Genomic DNA, 23681 nt, shown 5'->3' with positions numbered 1-23681 from the left:
GAAGTTTTATAAGAAAGAATTGTTGTTATGATGCTAAGAAAAGTGATTGAAATTATCATTGGTCAAAGTTGTGCACTTTGCTAGCATTCACACTTCATAAATTATTTCTTTTATCATTTACCGACTCAAGGACGAGTAGGAATTAAGCTTGGGGATGCTGATACGTCTCCAACGTATCTATAAATTATGAAGTATTCATGCTATTTTATTATCATTCTTGGATGTTTTACAATCATTTTATAGCAACTTTATATCATTTTTTGGGACTAACCTATTGACCTAGTGCCCAGTGCTAGTTGTTTTTTTTGCTTATTTTTTACATCGCAGGAAATCAATATCAAACAGAGTCCAAACACCGCGAAACATTTTGTGGATTTTTTATGGACCAAAAGACCACCAATGGGCCAGAGCAGCACTTGGGGGGTTCCCCGAGGGGGGCACAACCCACCAGGGCGCGCCTGGGGGCCCAGGCGCGCCCAGGTGGGTTGTGCCCACCTCGGTGGCCTCCTGCACCCCCTCTTTACCCTATAAATTCCCAAAAATTCCAGAAACCCTCAGGGGGTTAACCTAGATCAGAAGTTCCACCACCGCAAGGCTCTGTAGCCACCGAAAGCCAATCTAGACCCCGTTCTGGCACCCTTCCGAAGGGGGGAATCATCTCCGATGGCCATCTTCATCATCCCGGCGGCCACCACGATGAGGAGGGAGTAGTCCACCCTCGGGGCTGAGGGTTTGTACCAGTAGCTATGTGTTTAATATCTCCCTCTCGTGTTCTTGAGATGTCACGATCTTGATGTATCGCGGGCTTTGTTAATATAGTCGGATCATATGGTGTTTTTCCCTCTCTATCTTGTTGTGATGAATTGAGTTTTTCCCTTTGAGATTTCATTGTTATCGGATTGAATATTTTTATGGATTTAAGAACACTTGATATATGTCTTGCAATTGAATACTCGTGGTGACAATGGGGTATCGTATTGATTCACTTGATATATGTTTTGGCACTCAACTCGCGGATTCCCGAGTTGACATTGGGGTAATCTATGCATAGGGGTTGATGCACGTTCTTGTCTTTGTTTCTCCGGTAGAAATATTGGGGCACTCTTTGAAGTTCTTTGTGTTGGACTGAATATTATGAATATGAATTTGCTTTGGTGTTATTTTAGTACGAATTCTTGGTTAGATCGATGGAAAGAATAGCTTCGTGTTATTTTAGTATGAACTCTAGGATAGATTGATCGGAAAGAATAGCTTTGAGGTGGTTTCGTACCCTACAAACAATTTCGTCTTATGTTCTCCGCTAGATAGGAACTTTGGAGTGATTCTTCGTTGCACGTTGAGGGACGGTTATATGATCCAATTATATTAGCATTGTTGAGAGATTGCATTAGCGAGGGTACGGACCCTGGGCCTCATTTTCAAGCATTGCAATACCGTTTTCGTGGCTGTTTACTATTTGTTACCTTACTGTTTTTATTTATTCAGATTATAAAAATATATTTTTACCATCCATATTACACTTTTATCACCATCTCTTCGCCGAACTAGTGCACCTATACGATTTGCCATTGTATTGGGTGTGTTGGGGACACAAGAGATTTCTTGTATTTGGTTGCAGGGTCGTTTGAGAGAGACTATCTTCATCCTACGCCTCCCAAGGATTGATAAACCTTAGGTCATCCACTTGAGGGAAAACTGCTACTGTCCTACAAAACTATGCGCTTGGAGGCCCAACACGTGTCTACAAGAATAAAGTTGCATAGTAGACATCAGGAAACACGTCGAGGAGAGACTACAAAAAAGACTTAGTAGTTGAAAAGGTAAACTGCTATCTCTGGGTGGAAGATTGGTCCTCGTAAACTCAGTACTAATTAACATGGTACTATATATGATTTCCTTACTAAGTAACATGGTAGTATATATGATTTCCTTCTTCCAGTTGCCGAAAGGAGTTTTACACAGATTGGATTATTTCTGATCAAGATTCTTTTGGCAAGGAGATAGCAAGCGAAAGAAATATCGACTGGCTAAATGGAGTGTGGTTTGCCGTCCCAAAGACCAAGGCGGGTTGGGCATTCATGACATTGAGGTTAAGAATAGGGCTCTCCTCGGCAAATAGTTGTTTACATTACAGGCCAAAGATGGTGTATGGCAAACCCTCCTGAGGAGGAAATATGTGGGTTCCAAGGTGGTATCCCCAGTATATTGGTGAAGGAAATATGCCCTAGAGGCAATAATAAAGTTTTTCTTTATTTCCTTATATCATGATAAATGTTTATTATTCATGCACATGATACATGTGTGAATACATAGACAAACAGTGTCACTAGTATGCCTCTACTTGACTAGCTCGTTAATCAAAGATGGTTAAGTTTCCTAGCCATAGACATGAGTTGTCATTTGATTAACGGGATCACATCATTAGGAGAATGATGTGATTGACTTGACCCATTCCGTTAGCTTAGCACTTGATCGTTTAGTATGTTGTTATTGCTTTCTTCATGACTTATACATGTTCCTATGACTATGAGATTATGCAACTCCCGTTTACCGGAGGAACACTTTGTGTGCTACCAAACGTCACAACGTAACTGGGTGATTATAAAGGTGCTCTACAGGTGTCTCCGAAGGTACTTGTTGGGTTGGCATATTTCGAGATTAGGATTTGTCACTCCGATTGTCGGAGAGGTATCTCAGGGCCCACTCGGTAATGCACATCATTATAAGCCTTGCAAGCATTGTAACTAATGAGTTACTTGCGGGATGATGTATTACGGAACGAGTAAAGAGACTTGCTGGTAACGAGATTGAACTAGGTATGATGATACCGACGATCGAATCTCGGGCAAGTAACATACCGATGACAAAGGGAACAACGTATGTTGTTATGCGATTCGACCGATAAAGATCTTCGTAGAATATGTAGGAGCCAATATGAGCATCCAGGTTCCGCTATTGGTTATTGACCGGAGACGTGTCTCGGTCATGTCTACATAGTTCTCGAACCCGTAGGGTCTGCACGCTTAAAGTTTCGATGATGATTATATTATGAGTTTTGTGTGTTGATGTACCAAAGGTAGTTCGGAGTCCCGGATATGATCACGGACATGACGAGGAGTCTTGAAATGGTCGATACATAAAGATTGATATATTGGAAGCCTATATTTGGATATCGGAAGTGTTCCGAGTGAAATCGGGATTTTACCGGAGTGCCGGGGGTTACCGGAACCCCCCCCCCCCCGGGGAAGTAATGGGCCTTAGTGGAGAAGAGAGAGGGCAACCAGGAGGTGGCGCGTGGCCCCCCTTTCCCCAGTCCGAATTGGACAAGGGAAGGGGGCGGCGGCCCCCCTCTCCTTCCTTCTCTCCACCTCCTCCTTCCCCCCTTCTCCTACTCCTACTAGGAAAGGAGGAGTCCTACTCCCGGTGGGAGTAGGACTCCCCCCTTGGCGCGCCCTCCCTGGCCGGCCGCCTCTCCCCCCTTGCTCCTTTATATACGGGGGCAGGGGGGCACCTCTAGAGACAACAATTGATCTCTTGATCTCTTAGCCGTGTGCGGTGCCCCCTCCACCATATTCCACCTCAATCCTATCGTAGTGGTGCTTAGGCGAAGCCCTGCGACGGTAGCATCATCATCACCGTCACCACGCCGTCGTGCTGACGGAACTCTCCCGTGAAGCTCTACTAGATCGGAGTTCGCGGGACGTCATCGAGCTGAACGTGTGCTGAACTCGGAGGTGCCGTACGTTCGGTACTTGGATCGGTCGGATCGTGAAGACGTACGACTACATCAACCGCGTTGTGCTAACGCTTGCGCTTTCGGTTTACGAGGGTACGTGGACAACACTCTCCCCTCTCGTTGCTATGCATGACCATGATCCTGTGTGTGCGTAGGAATTTTTTTGAAATTACTGCGTTCCCCAACAGTGGTATCCGAGCCAGGTTTTATGCGTAGATGTTATATGCACGAGTAGAACACAAGTGAGTTGTGGGCGATACAAGTCATACTGCTTACCAGCATGTCATACTTTGGTTCGGCGGTATTGTTGGATGAAGCGGCCCGGACCGACATTACGCGTACGCTTACGCGAGACTGGTTCTACCGACGTGCTTTGCACACAGGTGGCTGGCGGGTGTCAGTTTCTCCAACTTTAGTTGAACCGAGTGTGACTACGCCGGTCCTTGAGAAGGTTAAAACGGCACTAACTTGACGAACTATCGTTGTGGTTTTGATGCGTAGGTAAGAACGGTTCTTGCTCAGCCCGTAGCAGCCACGTAAAACTTGCAACAAAAAAGTAGAGGACGTCTAACTTGTTTTTGCAAGGCATGTTGCGATGTGATATGGTCAAGGCATGATGCTATATTTTATTGTATGAGATGATCGTGTTTTGTAATCGAGTTATCAGCAACTGGTAGGAGCCATATGGTTGTCGCTTTATTGTATGCAATGCAATCGCCCTGTAATGCTTTACTTTATCACTAAGCGGTAGCGATAGTCATAGAAGAAAAAAGTTGGCGAGACGACAACGATGCTACGATGGAGATCAAGGTGTCGCGCCAGTGACGATGGTGATCATGACGGTGCTTCGGAGATGGAGATCACAAGCACAAGATGATGATGGTATCATATCACTTATATTGATTGCATGTGATGTTTATCCTTTATGCATCTTATTCTGGTTTGATTGACGGTAGCATTATAAGATGATCTCTCACTAAATTTCAAGATAAAAGTGTTCTCTCTGAGTATGCACCGTTGCCAAAGTTCGTCGTGCCGAGACACCACGTGATGATCGGGTGTGATAAGCTCTACGTTCATCTACAACGTGTGCAAGCCAGTTTTGCACACGCAGAATACTCGAGTTAAACTTGACGAGCCTAGCATATGCAGATATGGCCTCGGAACACTGAGACCGAAAGGTCGAGCGTGAATCATATAGTAGATATGATCAACATAGTGATGTTCACCATTGAAAACTACTCCATCTCACGTGATGATCGGACATGGTTTAGTTGATTTGGATCACGTGATCACTTAGATGATTAGAGGGATGTCTATCTAAGTGGGAGTTCTTAAGTAATATGATTAATTGAACTTAAATTTATCATGAACTTAGTACCTGATAGTATTTTGCTTGTCTATGTTGTTTGTAGATAGATGGCCCGTGCTGTTGTTCCGTTAAATTTTAATGCGTTCCTTGAGAAAGCAAAATCGAAAGATGATGGTACAATTACACGGACTATGTCCGTAACTTGAGGATTATCCTCATTGCTGCACAGAAGAATTATGTCCTGGAAGCACCGCTGGGTGCCAGGCCTGCTGCAGATGCAACTGACGATGTTAAGAACATCTGGCAGAGCAAAGCTGATGACTACTCAATAGTTTAGTGTGCCATGCTTTACGGCTTAGAACCGGGACTTCAACGACGTTTTGAACGTCATGGAGCATACGAGATGTTCCAGGAGTTGAAGTTAATATTTCAAGCAAATGCCCGGATTGAGAGATATGAAGTCTCCAATAAGTTCTACAGCTGCAAGATGGAGGAGAATAGTTCTGTCAGTGAACATATACTCAAAATCTCTGGGTATAACAATCACTTGATTCAACTGGGAGTTAATCTTCCGGATGATAGTGTCATTGACAGAATTCTTCAATCACTGCCACCAAGCTACAAGAGCTTCGTGATGAACTATAATATGCAAGGGATGGATAAGACAATTCCCGAGCTCTTCGCAATGCTAAAGGTTGCGGAGGTAGAAATCAAGAAGGAGCATCAAGTGTTGATGGTCAATAAGACCACCAGTTTCAAGAAAAAGGGTAAAGGGAAGAAGAAGGGGAACTTCAAGAAGAACAGCAAACAAGTTGCTGCTCAAGAGAAGAAACCCAAGTCTGGACCTAAACCTGAGACGAGTGCTTCTACTGCAAGCAGACTGGTCACTGGAAGCGGAACTGCCCCAAGTATTTGGCGGATAAGAAGGATGGCAAGGTGAACAAAGGTATATGTGATATATATGTTATTGATGTGTACCTTACCAGAGCTCGCAGTAGCACCTGGGTATTTGATACTGGTTCTGTTGCTAATATTTGCAACTCGAAACAGGGACTGCGGATTAAGCGAAGACTGGCTAAGGACGAGGTGACGATGCGCGTGGGAAATGGTTCCAAAGTCGATGTGATCGCTGTCGGCACGCTACCTCTACATCTACCTTCGGGATTAGTTTTAGACCTGAATAATTGTTATTTGGTGCCAGCGTTGAGCATGAACATTATATGGATCTTGTTTGATGCGAGACGGTTATTCATTTAAATCTGAGAATAATGGTTGTTCTATTTATATGAGTAATATCTTTTATGGTCATGCACCCTTGAAGAGTGGTCTATTTTTGTTGAATCTCGAAAGTAGTGATACACATATTCATAATGTTGAAGCCAAAAGATGCAGAGTTGATAATGATAGTACAACTTATTTGTGGCACTGCCGTTTGGTTCATATTGGTGTAAAGCGCATGAAGAAACTCCATACTGATGGACTTTTGGAATCACTTGATTATGAATCACTTGGTACTTGCGAACCGTGCCTCATGGGCAAGATGACTAAAATGCCGTTCTCCGGAACTATGGAGCGAGCAACTGATTTGTTGGAGATCATACATACTGATGTATGTGGTCCAATGAATGTTGAGGCTCGCGGCGGGTATCGTTATTTTCTCACCTTCACAGATGATTTAAGTAGATATGGGTATATCTACTTAATGAAACATAAGTCTGAAACATTTGAAAAGTTCAAAGAATTTCAGAGTGAAGTGGAAAATCATCGTAACAAGAAAATAAAGTTTTTATGATCTGATCGTGGAGGAGAATATTTGAGTTACGAGTTTGGTCTACATTTGAAACAATGCGGAATAGTTTCGCAACTCACGCCACCCGGAACACCACAGCGTAATGGTGTGTCCGAACGTCGTAATCGTACTTTACTAGATATGGTGCGATCTATGATGTCTCTTACAGATTTACCGCTATCGTTTTGGGGTTATGCTCTAGAGACAGCTGCATTCACGTTAAATAGGGCACCATCAAAATCCGTTGAGACGACACCTTATGAGCTGTGGTTTGGCAAGAAACCAAAGTTGTGGTTTCTTAAAGTTTGGGGCTGCGATGCTTATGTGAAAAAGCTTAAACCTGATAAGCTCGAACCCAAATCGGAGAAATGTGTCTTCGTAGGATACCCAAAGGAAAGTGTTGGGTACACCTTCTATCACAGGTCCGAAGGCAAAACATTCGTTGCTAAGAATGGATCCTTTCTAGAGAAGGAGTTTCTCTCGAAAGAAGTGAGTGGGAGGAAAGTAGAACTTGATGAGGTAACTGTACCTGCTCCCTTATTGGAAAGTAGTTCATCACAGAAACCGGTTCCTGTGACTCCTACACCAATTAGTGAGGAAGCTAATGATGATGATCATGAAGCTTCAGATCAAGTTACTACCGATCCTCGTAGATCCGCACCAGAGTGGTACGGTAATCCTGTTCTGGAGGTCATGTTACTAGACCATGACGAACCTACGAACTATGAAGAAGCGATGGTGAGCCCAGATTCCGCAAAATGGCTTGAGGCCATGAAATCTGAGATGGGATCCATGTATGAGAACAAAGTGTGGACTTTGGTTGACTTGCCCGATGATCGGCAAGCAATTGAGAATAAATGGATCTTCAAGAAGAAGACAGACGCTGACGGTAATGTTACTGTCTATAAAGCTCGACTTGTTGAGAAAGGTTTTCGACAAGTTCAAGGGATTGACTACGATGAGACCATCTCACCCGTAGAGATGCTTAAGTCAGTCCGAATCATGTTAGCAATTGCCGCATTTTATGATTATGAAATTTGGCAAATGGATGTAAAGACTGCATTCCTGAATGGATTTCTGGAAGAAGAGTTGTATATGATGCAACCTGAAGGTTTTATCGATCCAAAGGGAGTTGACAAAGTGTGCAAGCTCCAGCGATCCATTTATGGACTGGTGCAAGCCTCTCGGAGTTGGAATAAACATTTTGATAGTGTGATCAAAGCATATGGTTTTATACAGACTTTTGGAGAAGCCTGTATTTACTAGAAAGTGAGTGGGAGCTCTGTAGCATTTCTAATCTTATATGTGGATGACATATTGTTGATTGGAAATGGTATAGAATTTCTGGATAGCATAAAAGGATACTTGAATAAGAGTTTTTCAATGAAAGACCTCGGTGAAGCTGCTTACATATTAGGCATTAAGATCTATAGAGATAGGTAAAGACGCTTAATTGGACTTTCACAAAGCACATACCTTGACAAAGTTTTGAAGAAGTTCAAAATGGATCAAGCAAAGAAAGGGTTCTTGCCTGTGTTACAAGGTGTGAAGTTGAGTAAAGACTCAATGCCCGACCACTACAGAAGATAGAGAGAAAATGAAAGATGTTCCTTATGCTTCAGCCATAGGCTCTATCATGTATGCAATGTTGTGTACTAGAGCTGATGTGTGCCTTGCTATTAGTTTAGCAGGGAGGTACCAAAGTAATCCAGGAGTGGATCACTGGACAGCGGTCAAGAACATCCTGAAATACCTGAAAAGGACTAAGGATATGTTTCTCGTTTATGGAGGTGACAAAGAGCTCATCGTAAATGGTTACGTTGATGCAAGCTTTGACACTGATCCGGACGATTCTAAATCGCAAACCGGATACGTGTTTATATTGAACGGTGGAGCTGTTAGTTGGTGCAGTTCTAAACAAAGCGTCGTGGCGGGATCTACATGTGAAGCGGAGTACATAGCTGCTTCGGAAGCAGGAAATGAAGGAGTTTGGATGAAGGAGTTCATATCCGATCTAGGTGTGATACCTAGTGCATCGGGTTCAATGAAAATCTTCTGTGACAATACTGGTGCAATTGCCTTGGCAAAGGAATCCAGATTTCACAAGAGGACCAAGCACATCAAGAGACACTTCAATTCCATCCGGGACCAAGTCCAGGTGGGAGACATAGAAATTTGCAAGATACATACGGATCTGAATGTTGCAGACCCGTTGACTAAGCCTCTTCCACGAGCAAAACATGATCAGCACCAAGGCTCCATGGGTGTTAGAATCATTACTGTGTAATCTAGATTATTGACTCTAGTGCAAGTGGGAGACTGAAGGAAATACGCCCTAGAGGCAATAATAAAGTTAGTATTTATTTCCTTATATCATGATAAATGTTTATTATTCATGCTAGAATTGTATTAACCGGAAACATGATACATGTGTGAATACATAGACAAGCAGAGTGTCACTAGTATGCCTCTACTTGACTAGCTCGTTAATCAAAGATGGTTAAGTTTCCTAGCCATAGACATGAGTTGTCATTTGATTAACGGGATCACGTCATTAGGAGAATGATGTGATTGACTTGACCCATTCCGTTAGCTTAGCACTTGATCGTTTAGTATGTTGCTATTGCTTTCTTCATGACTTATACATGTTCCTATGACTATGAGATTATGCAACTCCCGTTTACTGGAGGAACACTTTGTGTGCTACCAAACGTCACAACGTAACTGGGTGATTATAAAGGTGCTCTACAGGTGTCTCCGAAGGTACTTGTTGGGTTGGCGTATTTCGAGATTAGGATTTGTCACTCCGATTGTCGGAGAGGTATCTCAGGGCCCACTCGGTAATGCACATCATTATAAGCCTTGCAAGCATTGTAACTAATGAGTTAGTTGCGGGATGATGTATTACGGAACGAGTAAAGAGACTTTCCGGTAACGAGATTGAACTAGGTATGATGATACCGACGATCGAATCTCGGGCAAGTAACATACCGATGACAAAGGGAACAATGTATGTTGTTATGCGGTTTGACCGATAAAGATCTTCGTAGAATATGTAGGAGCCAATATGAGCATCCAGGTTCCGCTATTGGTTATTGACCAGAGACGTGTCTCGGTCATGTCTACATAGTTCTCGAACCCGTAGGGTCCGCACGCTTAAAGTTTCGATGACGATTATATTATGAGTTTTGTGTTTTGATGTACCGAAGGTAGTTCGGAGTCCCGGATATAATCACGGACATGACGAGGAGTCTCAAAATGGTCGAGACATAAAGATTGATATATTGGAAGCCTATATTTGGATATCGAAAGTGTTCCGGGTGAAATCGGGATTTTTACCGGACTGCCGGGGGTTACCGGAACCCCCCTCCCCCCCGGGGAAGTAATGGGCCTATTGGGCCTTAGTGGAGAAGAGACAGGGTAGCCAGGAGGTGGCGCGCGGCCCCCCTTGCCCCAGTCCGAATTGGACAAGGGAAGGGGGCGGCGGCCCCCCTCTCCTTCCTTCTCTCCACCTCCTCCTTCCCCCCTTCTCCTACTCCTACTAGGAAAGGAGGAGTCCTACTCCCGGTGGGAGTAGGACTCCCCCCTTGGCGCGCCCTCCCTGGCCGGCCGCCTCTCCCCCTTGCTCCTTTATATACGGGGGCAGGGGGGCACCTCTAGAGACAACAATTGATCTCTTGATCTCTTAGCCGTGTGCGGTGCCCCCCTCCATCATATTCCACCTCGATCATATCGTAGCGGTGCTTAGGCGAAGCCCTGCGTCGGTAGCATCATCATCACCGTCACCACGCCGTCGTGCTGACGGAACTCTCCCGTGAAGCTCTGCTGGATCGGAGTTCGCGGGACGTCATCGAGCTGAACATGTGCTGAACTTGGAGGTGCCGTACGTTCGGTACTTGGATCGGTCGGATCGTGAAGACGTACGACTACATCAACCGCGTTGTGCTAACGCTTCCGCTTTCGGTCTACGAGGGTACGTGGAGAACACTCTCCCCTCTCGTTGCTATGCATGACCATGATCCTGTGTGTGCGTAGGATTTTTTTTGAAATTACTACGTTCCTCAACAATTGGAAGCCTGGAGATTCTCACTTTTAGGCGGGTCTATTGGCTACGCAGGAACATTTCTTCTCATATGGATCCTTCTCGATTAAGGACGGCTCGAAAATTAGATTCTGCGAGGACAAGTGGCTAGAAAATGCCACACTTTGGGAACAATATCTGGCTCTATACAACATTGTGCGTCACAAGGGTGATACTATCGCCATGGTAATGAAATCATTTCCACCAAATATGACGTTCAGAAGAGATTTAATTGAATCTAGACTCCAATAGTGGTACATCCTGCTTGAACGATTGTCCATGGTGCAATTGTCACATGGATCTAATGTATTTCGATGAAACCTACATGGGAATGGACAATTCTCACTGGAGTCTATGTATAGAGCGTTAATCCAGTTTGATGTGCCAGTTGATAATAACTAGAAGATCTCGAAGATGAAGATACCTCTGAAGAATAAAATATTTGCATGGTATCTTCGTCACGAAGTCATTCTTACTAAAGATAACTTTATCAAGAGGAATTGGAATGGAAGTCCGCATTGCGTTTTTTGTCATCACGATGAGACAATAAAATATTTATTCTTCCAATGCAAACTGGCTCGGTCTATATGGTGAGTCATCTAGATAGCTTCTGGCTTGTATCCTTCTTGTAGTGTTGCTAATGTATTTGACAACTAGTTACATGAGATTGATCACTGGTTTAGAACTCTTTTTAAGGTGGGAGCGCTTGCTGTTATTTGATCGCTTTGACTATGTAGAAATGATGATGTTTTTAACGATAAAAGTACTTCTCTAATGCATGTTATCTACATATGTACCAAGAATTTTCGTTTATGGTCCTCACTACAACGCGTGGAGAATCAAGACCTATTTACGAGGGGTGTGTATACGATTGAAGGATACGGCGAGGGATACTTTTACCCAATATGGGTGGTAGCATGATCTTTGAATTGACCCACCTCCGCTTTAGACGTTATACAGACTCTACATGTTTCTTGGTAATCCGCCTTTTTTATTTTTGTATAAGACAACTTTTTTTGGCTGTATACATCTTAGTTATATAAAGGCCGGATGTAACGCTTAAATCTTTTAAGTAATAAAGTGTCCTTTTTCAAAAAAACATGCAGCTAAATTAATAAGACTATCTTATCAACCATGATACATTGCTATAAGAACATGACACCAATTATACCTTGATAGATGGTGTTTTTCCGTCGAAGAGACGTGGAATGCGGAGGATACGGCCAACTCCGACGTCCACAATGAAAGTAGATCAGGAACATTAACAGTGCAACTTCAGATCGATCACATGGCTTCCAGCTTTATACAAGTCAAATATTCGGTAACACATAGTGGGACAGAATAAAGCTCAAGCAATTAGACGGTAAATAATAATAATTGTTATTGTTGGACCAAGTAATAATTGTGTATTTTTGCATAAATATACTAAGTAGATTCCCTGACAAAAAGAAATCAGTGGCGACAGGTGAACACATGCACGAATTAATGAAATTAAATTTATTGTTTCCATATAATACTACTAAAAGAATACCGCCCTCCACCCCACCCACGGGCCCAGCACTCCCAGCCTCTCTCATCTCTATACATCGTCGAGCATGTACATCCCGTACCCGGTAAGTCGTCTCCCTTGTTCTTCGCGTAATGTATAATTAAGTACATAATTAATTACCACAGGTAATTAAGAACTAAATCAAATCAACACCATCTTTTTTCTGGACAAAACTAAAAAGAAACGGGCAAAAAAGTGAAGAAAAAAATTAAAAAAATGCAAACTTTGGCGGGCTCTGCTTCTCGATCAGATGGATGCATGCACTGTTCAGTGGATTGTTGTTTCTTGTCGCAGGTCGTCGTTGTCTTGTCCGGATGCGCGGCGGCAAAGTCGTCAACAGGGACCTCACGGCCAGTTGTAGTACCCTGCGTCGACGAACTTCTTGCCATGGTGACCATGCACCGTTGTGTGCTTGCCTCCCGAGCTATGCATGTGGGGGATGTTGATGTAGAGCACGGCGGTGATGACGAAGGTGAATGCCCACCAGACGAGCACCACGACTGGCGTCTTGCCGTGCTTCCCCAGGATGCCCTTGGCGAACGGGTAGAGGTGGAAGAGCACCCAGAAGTTGAAGAAGACGCCGCCGGCGACCTTGAGCCAGTGCGTCCACTCGCCGTCGAGCACCTTGGCGAAGGCCACCGCCGACCCGATGATGTTGACGAAAATGATGATGATGGGTGTGATCATGAGCGGCGTCCAGCGCACCACGTAGAGGTCGGCGTAGGGGTCCTTCTTCTCGTCTCCCGACGGTAGCTTGGATGTGAGCTTGAAGGAGATGTCACGCCGGAATATCACCTTGGTGAGCACCTGGCACACGGCGGCGAGGTAGGCGGAGCAACTTGCCGTCATCCAGAACTGGCCGTTCCTGAACCACTCGAAGACGGTGACCCCGGCCCACTTGACCTCCAGCACGGCGATGACGAGCAGCGTGGAGAGCACGATGCCCAGGTAGACGTAGAACATGGTGGTGGGGCGCTGCACGATGAAGTGGCCAGTGACGAAGGAGAGCGCCGGCACGGTGGTGTAGAAGATGAGGAAGATGGCGGTGAACGGGTAGGTGGTGATGTTGATGTAGGCGACGCGCTGCAGCGGGTGGAGGTAGGTGCTGCCGAAGAGCGGGTTGTTCTTGGAGAAGAAGATCTCGAGGGAGCCCGTGGACCAGCGAAGCACCTGGAAGAGCCTCTCCGTGAGGTTGATGGGTGCGGTGCCGATGAAGGCGTGTGGGTAGATGGAGCAGTAGCGTGACCGCCACCCCTTGATATGCATCCGGTACCCGGTCACCACGTCCTCCGTCACGGTGTCGTACACCCAGCCGATCTCTTTGCCCCACCCGGTCTTCTTCTCGAACGCCGCCGCCGTCACGTTCACCGCCTCCACGATGGTCGCCTCGTCGGCCACGATGCCCTCAGCCGCCGCGGCGTAAGGCGACGGGTGCGACGCGCGCGGGATGCTGTCCACGAAGGCGTCCGACTTGCCGTACGTCTTCTTGGGCAGAGGCAGGAAGCCGTGCTTGCCCTTGGCGGGCACCGGCGCAGCCTTGGCCTTGGCCATGGTCATCTCGAGCCCAGGCTTCTCGTACTTGGTCTTGGCGAAGAGCCCGGCGAGCCTGGGGAAGCAGGGCCCGCCGACGTTGATCCTGGGCGGGTCGAAGCCGTAGACGGTGATGCGGCGGAAGAGACAGCCGGTGCCGACGTAGATGGGGCCCTGCATGCCGTCGAGGGCACGGAGGGTGCCGTCGAAGAAGATGCGGTTGTGGTTGGCGTAGAGGTCGGTGGGGTCGACGCCCTCGAAGCGCTGCGGGAACTGGACGAAGGCGACGGTGTCGCTGTCGCGTCCCACCATGAAGCAGATGCCGGCGCGGAGGGCCTGGGAGTTGTTGATGTAGTGGTCGCAGTCGAGGTTGAGGATGAAGGGGGAGTTGGAGAGCAGCGCGGAGGCGCGGGTGAGCGCGTTCATGGCGCCGGCCTTCTTCTGGTGGTCGTGTCCGGGGCGCTTCTCACGGGACACGTACACCAGCATGGGGAGACGCACATCCACGCCGCTGAAGTCCAGTGGGTTGTCAGCACTCGCCGGCGGGCCCGTCTGCCGGCGGTGGCTCGGGTGGTTCAGCAGCACCTGCATCCATTGCACAGACACCATTGTCAGCACTCCATTCCTCTTGCACTAGTACAATCACAACTTGAGCATAGGTAGATACAGTAGTGGTAAAAAAACAAGGTTAAATGAATGACATGGTTAATTTTCGCTGCTCCATAGTAAAAGGTCAAATGATTCTTACTGGAGTGTTACTATTACCTTAAGGTGATTAGTGGTTGGAGTAATTAATTATTACTACTATACAGGGTTAAGAGTTGGGCAGAGTAAACTGATGAATGATTGAGGCAGTTAAGAAAGCAGGGCCGGTGAATTGAATTAAATGGGTCATAAAGTGGACGCTGTAGTGCTGTCGGGGGGAAAGGACCACCCCAACCACCATTCCTCGTCACGGCATGAATGAGTGGAACCACACGTTGCTGGCCACAGGACGACGCGAGAAGAGGAGCATGCATGTTTTCTTGCATGTCTGTCCACAAGTGTGCTTGGCTGGCCGGCCGGTGGTTGCACTCTCGACTATCACCACGTCCATTCTGTCAAAATCTCCCTTGGATCGGCACAGCAGTGCAGGCAGGCATCACATCAGATGGCCACTAATAACGAGGGCCTAACTAACCAAGATTCCAAGAACAGCAGCATGCATGCATGCAATGCAGACATGTAGTAGGAAAGAAACAGTAAGTAGGAGTAAACGGTAGTGATAAGAATAGCTAGTACTGACCAGGACGATGCCGGCGTGGTCGCCCCTGCGGTGGTTCTCGGAGGCGTCGACCCAGGTGCCCTCCCACTGGGTGCCGTCGGCCATCCAGGTGGGTCGGGGCTCGCCTTCCCGGTGGGCGTTGGCGGCGTTGTACCCGTCGTTGCGCTGCTTGATGTCATGCTCCAGGCTGTTGATCCTGGCCTTGAACTCGTCGTACTCCTTGCGGACGCGGCGACGGTCGTTCACGAACTCGTCCTGGGCTCTCCCCATGTAGGGGTGGGACTTGAGCTCAAAGTAGCTCTCCGGGCCCCTGGGCTCGATCCCGTGCTTGCGGCAGAAGGGCACCCAGAGGGTGGCGAACTTGGAGGACTCAGCCAGGGCCTCGTAGGTGAGCAGCATGCCACTGTCGTCAGAAACGTAGCATGTGTTGCGGTCGACGGGGTAGTCGGCGGCGAGGATGGAGAGCACCGAGTTGGCAGTGGAGAGGATGGGCTCCTTGATGGGGTCGGCCGTGGTGACGAAGATGTCCAGCCCCGGGAGGGTGGAGGTGCCGTCGGGGCGGTCGAAGCGCTGCCGCAGCACGGCCAGGTCCGGCACGCGGTTGATGGGGTTCAGCTTGGGGAGCTGATCCAGCAGCCAGGAGAAACCGAACCAGAACTCGCCGCAGATGGATGTCACCCACAGCCACATGGCGTCAGGGTTCTTGTGGGAAATACGCCAGATCACGAACAGGGTGAAGGCGATGAGACGGACGAAGATCAGCACCCTGCATTGCATTATTCACATTCACCGTCAGTTACAGTTCATCATCAACTCACTCTTAGTAAAAATTGTTTGGATTAATCGAGTGCTGGCTATGTTGGTGCGATGATTGGGTGCAATTATTGGAGGGAACATGCGCCATGTTCATCTTTTCCCTTTGCATTTCTTTTCCCTATCAGACAGCTAGTTTTAATTTTTTTGCAAATGCCAAAAGGCGAGAGGGAAGGGCATCATGTTCGCATTGACAGCCAAGGCGGGTGCTGGCAAGTCAATGAGTGTGAGCTGGCACACTTGGCAGCAAACGGCGCCGTGTATGAGCACCGACATGCCTCGGCTGTCAGTAGGCCCGGGCCCCTCCCTCACCCGTCGTACGAGGGCATGGACGCGACCGCCAGAGGTGGTGCCGCTGGATTCCTTGCTCCATTAATGGGCCTCTTTTCTCGTTAAGTTTTCTTCTTCTTATTTATTTATGCTATTGGCGCCAAAAAGTCGTTGGAACCTTCTCCTGCTAATCGTTACTACTAGTAGGAGTAGTACTTTGGAGTAGTAGTAATCTTTTTCTTGTTAATCTTTGCAGTACTTTGAAGATGTTGTGCCGAGTGCACTTGACATATGCTAGTAGTGTTTATCTAGCACGCGCATTTCTTCTGAGTTGTAACTCTGCCACTTTAATATGGCTTTTCTCGGTGCCAACATGACTCACGCATTCTTCTGGGAAAAAAGGCATTCATGCGGTGGCACCACTTCTTTTTCTTCTCCTCCTTTCTATGACACGATATGGCATGATAATCTTCTTCTCGTTTTCTCCAATAAAACGGCTGAACAAAAACTAACGTACTACAGGCTCCATCTATAACTAGACTAGATGCCGAAAAATCTCATATACTACCATACCATACATACATGCATACGTTTCTCCAGTGACAAAAAAGGACATGTTACTTGCTTTTATATCTTGTCCCAACCCCAAAAGTTTAACCAACTTTCTCACTGCGACGTCCCCAGGGAGGATGGCGACGAGGCTTTTAATGATGTGGCTTGGATTCACGTGCAAGCCATGCCCACTGTCATCTCGTTTCACCTCGGATTCCTATTGCTATTGCACACCCAGATTTTATTAACTCTAAAGTGGCAAGGATTTATTAGCCGCCAGGGTGGCCACCGGGGCCCACCTGCCAGGCAGGCCCAACGGCTAACGTCCCCTCAAGCGGGCCCATGCAGCAGTGACTACGACTACTAGTAAAATGGAAGAACCAGCGCCCCGCCGCACCGAGCCGACAGCCCACACCGGGACGCGCTGTTTTGGGTGGATTCGAGCCATCATTGAACCGCCTCTAACGTGCACCTGTCTCGGACTTGTCAAATTTTAATCCAAGTTTACATTAATTAACTACTCCATTAATTACTGTGATTAACACCGACCAGACCATGCTACTACTAGTCCTAGGAGTACTAGCGCCACCGGTCAAGATCAAATAATCGTGACTGTCAACCTTGGCGTTGTGCTTGTTGGCTTAATCATTTTAGACTTGTTGTGCAAAAGAGTGGTAATAATAAATACTTATACAGTAAGTATGAAATACGTAATTGTTACTGTGACGCAGATATAGTAGGGAGTTTAGTTGCACGTACCGGTAGGGGTGGAGGAGGACACCCTTGATTTTCTCGGTGCGGAAGACGGGGCGGTCGTCAACGGCGGCACCGCTTTCGTCGGTCTCGCCGTCCTCGCCGAGCTCCACGCCCACCCAGCTCTCGTCGTTGACGGCGCCTATCTGCCCCATGGCCACGATGTCCATGTCGAGCGAGGAGGCGGCAGACGCCACCGCGGCCGATCCCGTGCAGGCGCACACCTGGAAGCCGCAGACGCAGGGCTTCCCGCTGGCGGGCGCGGTAGCGGCAGCAGCCGGCTCGTTGCTCCGCACGCGGCCTCCTCCGGCCACCGCTGGCGCCATGGCCGTCGTCCTCAATGCACGCACTCACTCTCCTTTACGACAAGGAGAACAAGCCGAACAATGGCAGGGAGGCAGGCAAGGTAGCTCTCCACGCTCAGGCAATGGGCGAGGCAGCCTTTAGCATGTGCAGGGAGAGAGAAAAGGAAGCAATGAATGAATGTAGGGGAGGGAGAGGGGAGGAGGAGGAGGTGCGAGAAATGACGAGTAAAGTACGTGGGGGATTTATGGGCTGGGAGGCACAAGAAGTGTCGGTAGGGGTTTCAAGCTTTGCTCTGCTCAGCTCGCTTGTCTTGCTGAGCTATCCAACCAACGGGTTGGAGGTGTCTGTGGGTTGTAATTGTGTTTGAGCGGTGTGCGGGTGTGTTTATATGTAGGTGGTGGACTGGCGAGCACATTGCTGCGTGTACGCGTGTATGCCCAGCCCAGCCCAGCCCATATGCATATGCATATCATCTCGCCGCACCGCACCGCACCTCACCTACCTACCAGGTTGCTTCCACTCATATTCCTGCCCCTGCCTGCTGTGCCATGTGATTTGTGATGCCCTCCCCTCCCCTCCCTGCGCAAGAAAACTAGTGATAATTAGCTTGCATTTCCGGTTTTTATTTTATCTTTTCGCTTGCATAAGTACTTCATTGTTGATTAATTAATGAATTGATTGGTGCCGCAAGATGGGACGATTTCCTTTTCCACCGATTGATTGTTATGTTAATGTAATATAGTACTAATCAGAGAGGAGAAGGAGAAGGAGCTGGGCGTAGAATAAAGGTACCAGGGCGATGAGTGGCGATGATGATTAGTTTGTTTGTTATGTGCCTGTTTTTTCTCTCTCTTTTATTAATTAACTTGGTGGGGTTTGTGAGCTTGGGCTTCTTTGCTGCCCTTGATTGAAAGATTCTTTTCTTGCGCCTTTTCTGCTCTCCCCCAGTCCAAGCTGAAGCCAGCCTGACCCGTGAGTCCCTGTAGCCATCCTGCAGCATCGCCATGCATCAGTGAGCTGTTTTGAGTACCGTACAAGCCTCTTTGCTCTGCTGTGACCATGCAGCCCAACGGAATTTTTAGCCTCTTGATGTGTATGTGCAAGTTGGGTTGGGAGAAACATTTTGGAGCACTAGTAGCAAACTGCGAGGACTCGCTCATACGTATTCTTGTCTTGTTGGTTGAAAAGTGGCATGCAGCAGAGCCACGGAAGGCAACAGTGGTCGGAGTAATATCGGTCACAGCAAAAGGTGGACATGCAGAGCCCGGTTCTACTACTGCCCCTTTCCTTTCCCCCCTTTGGTTTTGGTTTTGGTTTTGGTTTTGGCGAGGAAATGCTTCACGAGAAGAGAAGGAATGCGTTGGTCCCCTGGCCGGTTCATTGCCACAAGGAGGCTTGCCGTTCTGCCCGTTACGACGTCCCTATAGGAGCGGCGGGGAACGTCGCGCGCGTATCCGACGAGAAATCACGGCGGGAGGAGCATATAATCCGTCCTGATGGAGCTCCCTGAACTAACTAACGGGAGGAATTAAGCATGAGGTCTGCAGCTCGCTCGCGCCCGGCCAATTTGCAAACTAGGCCAGTTGTTAGGACAATGATGCGCGCGCGCCAGGCCACACGGCCCCGTGTCCAGACCCCGAACTAACCATACCGCCACTGAGAGGACAATTAAACCAACACACAAGAACAAGACGATCGAGGATGGAGAGGCCGGAAGAGTAATTAACCGGCGGTTGCTGTTGCTGTTGCATCGACGATCCAACCACATATGCGGGCACGCTAGCCCCCAGCATTCATGATAAACTATACTACTGTTACTACACTCAACGAGTCCCACAACATTTACGAGGAGAGGGGATGGGAGGGAAACGGACGCAATTTTAACGCTTCACGCCAACGGTAATGTAATGTGCGTGCATCTCCATCCGGGGCACACGTACTGACTCACTTGTTTGTGTGCGCGCGTCCGTGGAGAGGACGCTAATGACCTTATTGACGCCCACAGCTATGCCATCTGCAAAGCAGATTTCAGGCCCTTTACTGAACCACTACATCAAGATAATTCCTAAGCTGCTTCCCTCTGTTTCCCTAGAAATACAGCCCTTAAGGCATCGTTTTAGACTTGAGTTTTGTTTACATTAAAGTTCACCATGCAAGGTGTGTATTTCGTTGTGTCCAATGACCAGCCCAAGACTTTCCTCTTCAATTGCAATCTCAGTTTCTTGCTTGTTCTTTATTTGCCTACAGGAAATAGACCCTCGTGGTCAGGTTGATCATGCTCCGATATGGTCATTAACCTTTCGAAGTTGGATTAGCGATTGCTAAGGCGCGACGTCTTTGCACGTTTATAGTTGGATCATCAAAGTCGATTTCCACCGAAAATGGTAGTTATTATCTCATCGATATTGGAAATATGCCCTAGAGGCAATAATAAATTGGTTATTATCATATTTCCGGTTCATGATAAATGTTTATTATTCATACTAGAATTGCATTGACCGAAAACTTAAATACATGTGTGAATACATAAACTACACTGTGTCCCTAGTAAGCCTCTACTAGACTAGCTCGTTGATCAAAGATGGTTATGGTTTCCTGACCATAGACATGAGTTGTCATTTAATAACGAGATCACATCAGTAGGAGAATGATGTGATGGACAAAACTCAACCGTAAGCTTAGCATGACATCATATCATTTAGTTTTGCTATAGCTTTATTCATGTCAAGTATTTGTTCCTTCGACCATCAGATCATGCTACTCCCGGATACCGGAGGAATGCCTTGTGTGCTATCAAACGTCACTTTCTAACTAGGTGATCATAAAGGTGCTCTACAGGTATACCTGATGGTCTCTGTTGGGTTGCATGGATCGAGACTGAGATTTGTCACTCCGTGTGACGGGGAGATATCTCTAGGCCCTCTCGGTAATACAACATCACAAGAAGCTTCATGTGACTAATGAGTTTAGACACGGGATCTTGTATTACGGAACAAGTAAAGGGACTTGCCGGTAATGATATTGAACTAGGTATGGAGATACCGACGATCGAATCTCGGGCAACTAACATATAGCCGGACAAAGGGAATTGCATACGGGATTACCAAAATCCTCGACATTGTGGTTTAACCGATAAAGATCATCGTTGAATATCTGTGGACCAATATGGACATCTAGTTCCCGCTATTGGTTATTGACTAGAGAGGAGTCTCAGTCATGGTTGCATGATTCTCGAACCCGTAGGGTCGCACGCTTAACGTTCGTTGACGCTAGAGTAGTGTTGGGATATGTACAATGGTGACCGAAGGTTGTTTGGAGTCCTGGATGAGATCCCGGATGTCACGAGGAGTTCTAGAATGGTCCCGAGGTAAAGATTGATATATAGGGTGTCATTTCTAGGGTACTGGAAAAGTTCGGGGGAATACCGGCATTGTATCGGGGGCCACCGAATGGTTCCGAGGGACCACCAGTGGGTCCCACCAGCCCCAGGGGCCACTATGGGCTGAAGGGGGGTGCCCTAGCCTAGTGAGGCTAGGCGCACCAGCCCCAAGAGTCCATGTGGCTTGGGGGACAAGAAACCCTGAGGGGGAAGGGAGGAATCCCATCTGTCGTACGGGAGAGGGACTCCTCCCCCCTTGGCCGCACCCCTCCTTGGAGGAGGGGCTAAGAGCTGCACCCCCGCCCTTGCCCCTATATATAGTGTAGGGAGAGGAGGGGAGCCGAACCCTAAACCCTTTCCCAGGCTCCTCCCCCTTCCTACCACCATATTCTCTCGGTACGGCTTGGTCAAGCCCTAATGGAGTAACTCCACCACCATCTCCACCACGTCGTCGTGCTGATCGAGATCCCATCTACTTCTCCCCCTTCTCTTGTTGCATCAAGGAGGAGGAGACGTCACTGAGCCGCACGTGTGCTAAACTCGGAGGTGCCGTCCGTTCGACGCTAGATCCGTTTGGATCGTGATTGGATCACGAAGAGTACGACTACATCAACCGAGTTATATACGCTTCCGCTTTCGGTCTACAAGTGTATATAGACACACTCCCCTATCGTTGCTATGCATCTCCTAGATTGGATCTTGGGTGTTTTGTAGGAATTTTTTTTGATTTCCATGCTTTGTTCCCCATCAGTAGCATCATGAGCTAGGTCTATGCGTAGATGTATATGCACGAGTAGAACAAAAAGTTGTTGTGGGCGTTGATGTTCAGATTGCTTACTTCCCTTGTCTTATTTGGATTCAGCGGTATTGTGGGATAAAGCGACTCGGACCAACCTTACATGTCCTCGCACATGAGACCCGTTCCACCGTTTGACATGCAACTAGTATAGCATAAAAGTGGCTGGCGGGTGTTTGTTTCTCCTACTTTAGTTGAATCTGATTTGAAAAAGACGGTCCTTGTAGAAGGTTAAAAGGCAACTTGAATATCGTTGTTGTGATTTTGCATAGATAAGAACGGTTCTTATAGTTTGCCCTAGTAGCCACGTAAAAATTGCAACAACAAAGTAGAGGACGTCTAACTTGTTTTTGCAAGGCATGTTGCGATGTGGTATGGCCAAAACGTGATGTGGTATATGTTGATGTATGAGATGATCATGTTTTTTAATAGGTTCATGACGTGCATGGTGATGAGTATGGCAACCGGTAGGAGCCATAGGGTTGTCTTTAATTTATCGTAAGACTTGCGTGTCAACTAATAATTAATGCCATGTAATTGCTTTACTTTATCGCTATGCGTTAGCGATAGTTGTAGAAGCAATACTTGGCGAGACAACCACGTGACGACACAATGATGGAGATCATGGTGTCATGCCGGTGCTGATGGAGATCATGCCGGTGCTTTGGAGATGGAGATCAAAAGCACAAGATGATAATGACCATATCATGCCACATATTTTGATTGCATGTGATGTTTATCTTTTATGCATCTTGGTTTGCTTAGGACGACAGTAGCATTATAAGATGATCCCTTTGCTAAATTTCAAGATAAAATATGTTCTCCCTTAGTATGCGTTGTTGCAAAACTTCGACGTTTCGAAGCACCTCGTGACGATCAGGTGTGATAGACTCTTCGTTCGCATACAACGGGTGTAAGCCAGTTTTGCACATGCATAATACCTGGGTTAAACTTGACGAGCCTAGGGACAGACATGGCCTCGGAGCACGGAGGGTCGAAAGGTTGAACATGAGTCATATAGTAGATATGATCAACATGGAGATGTTCACCATTGATGACTACCCCATCTCACATGATGATCGGACATGGGTTAGTTGATATGGATCATGTAACACTTAGACAACATGAGGGATGTTGATTTAAGTGGGAGTTCACTAGTAATTTGATTAACTAAACCAATTATCATGAACATAGTCTTAATGTCTTTGCAAATTATGTTGTAGATCAATGGCTCACGTTGTAGCTCCCCTGAATTTTAGTGTGTCCCTAGAGAAAGAAAAGTTGAAAGATGATGGAAGCAACTATGCGGACTGAGTCCGTAATTTGAAGATTATCCTCACTGCTGCACAGAAAGGCTAATGTCCTTGAAGCACCGCTAGGTGTGCCACTGCTACCTCTTGAGCACTGCGTTGGTTTTCCCTTGAAGAGGAAAGGGTGATGCAGCAAAGTAGCATAAGTATTTCCCTCAGTTTTTGAGAACCAAGGTATCAATCCAGTAGGAGGCTACGCGCGAGTCCCTCGCACCTACACAAACAAATAAATCCTCGCAAC

General features: G+C 47.1%; 1 protein-coding gene across 1 annotated transcript; it reads right to left on the bottom strand.

Annotated features, from left to right (window-relative positions):
* Positions 1-12400: 12400 nt before the first annotated feature.
* Positions 12401-18386, bottom strand: LOC109773098 (probable mixed-linked glucan synthase 6). Its single transcript, XM_020331793.4, has 3 exons — positions 17656-18386; positions 15283-16027; positions 12401-14582 (listed from the first exon to the last, which is right to left on the bottom strand). The coding sequence occupies exons 1-3, from the start codon at positions 17973-17975 to the stop codon at positions 12813-12815; spliced, it is 2835 nt and encodes a 944-aa protein (XP_020187382.1). The 5' UTR covers positions 17976-18386; the 3' UTR covers positions 12401-12812.
* Positions 18387-23681: the final 5295 nt, after the last annotated feature.

This window comes from Aegilops tauschii, chromosome 7 (assembly GCF_002575655.3).
Source record: "Aegilops tauschii subsp. strangulata cultivar AL8/78 chromosome 7, Aet v6.0, whole genome shotgun sequence".
NCBI lineage: Eukaryota > Viridiplantae > Streptophyta > Magnoliopsida > Poales > Poaceae > Aegilops > Aegilops tauschii.
This window is presented reverse-complemented; position numbering and strand designations above follow the sequence as displayed.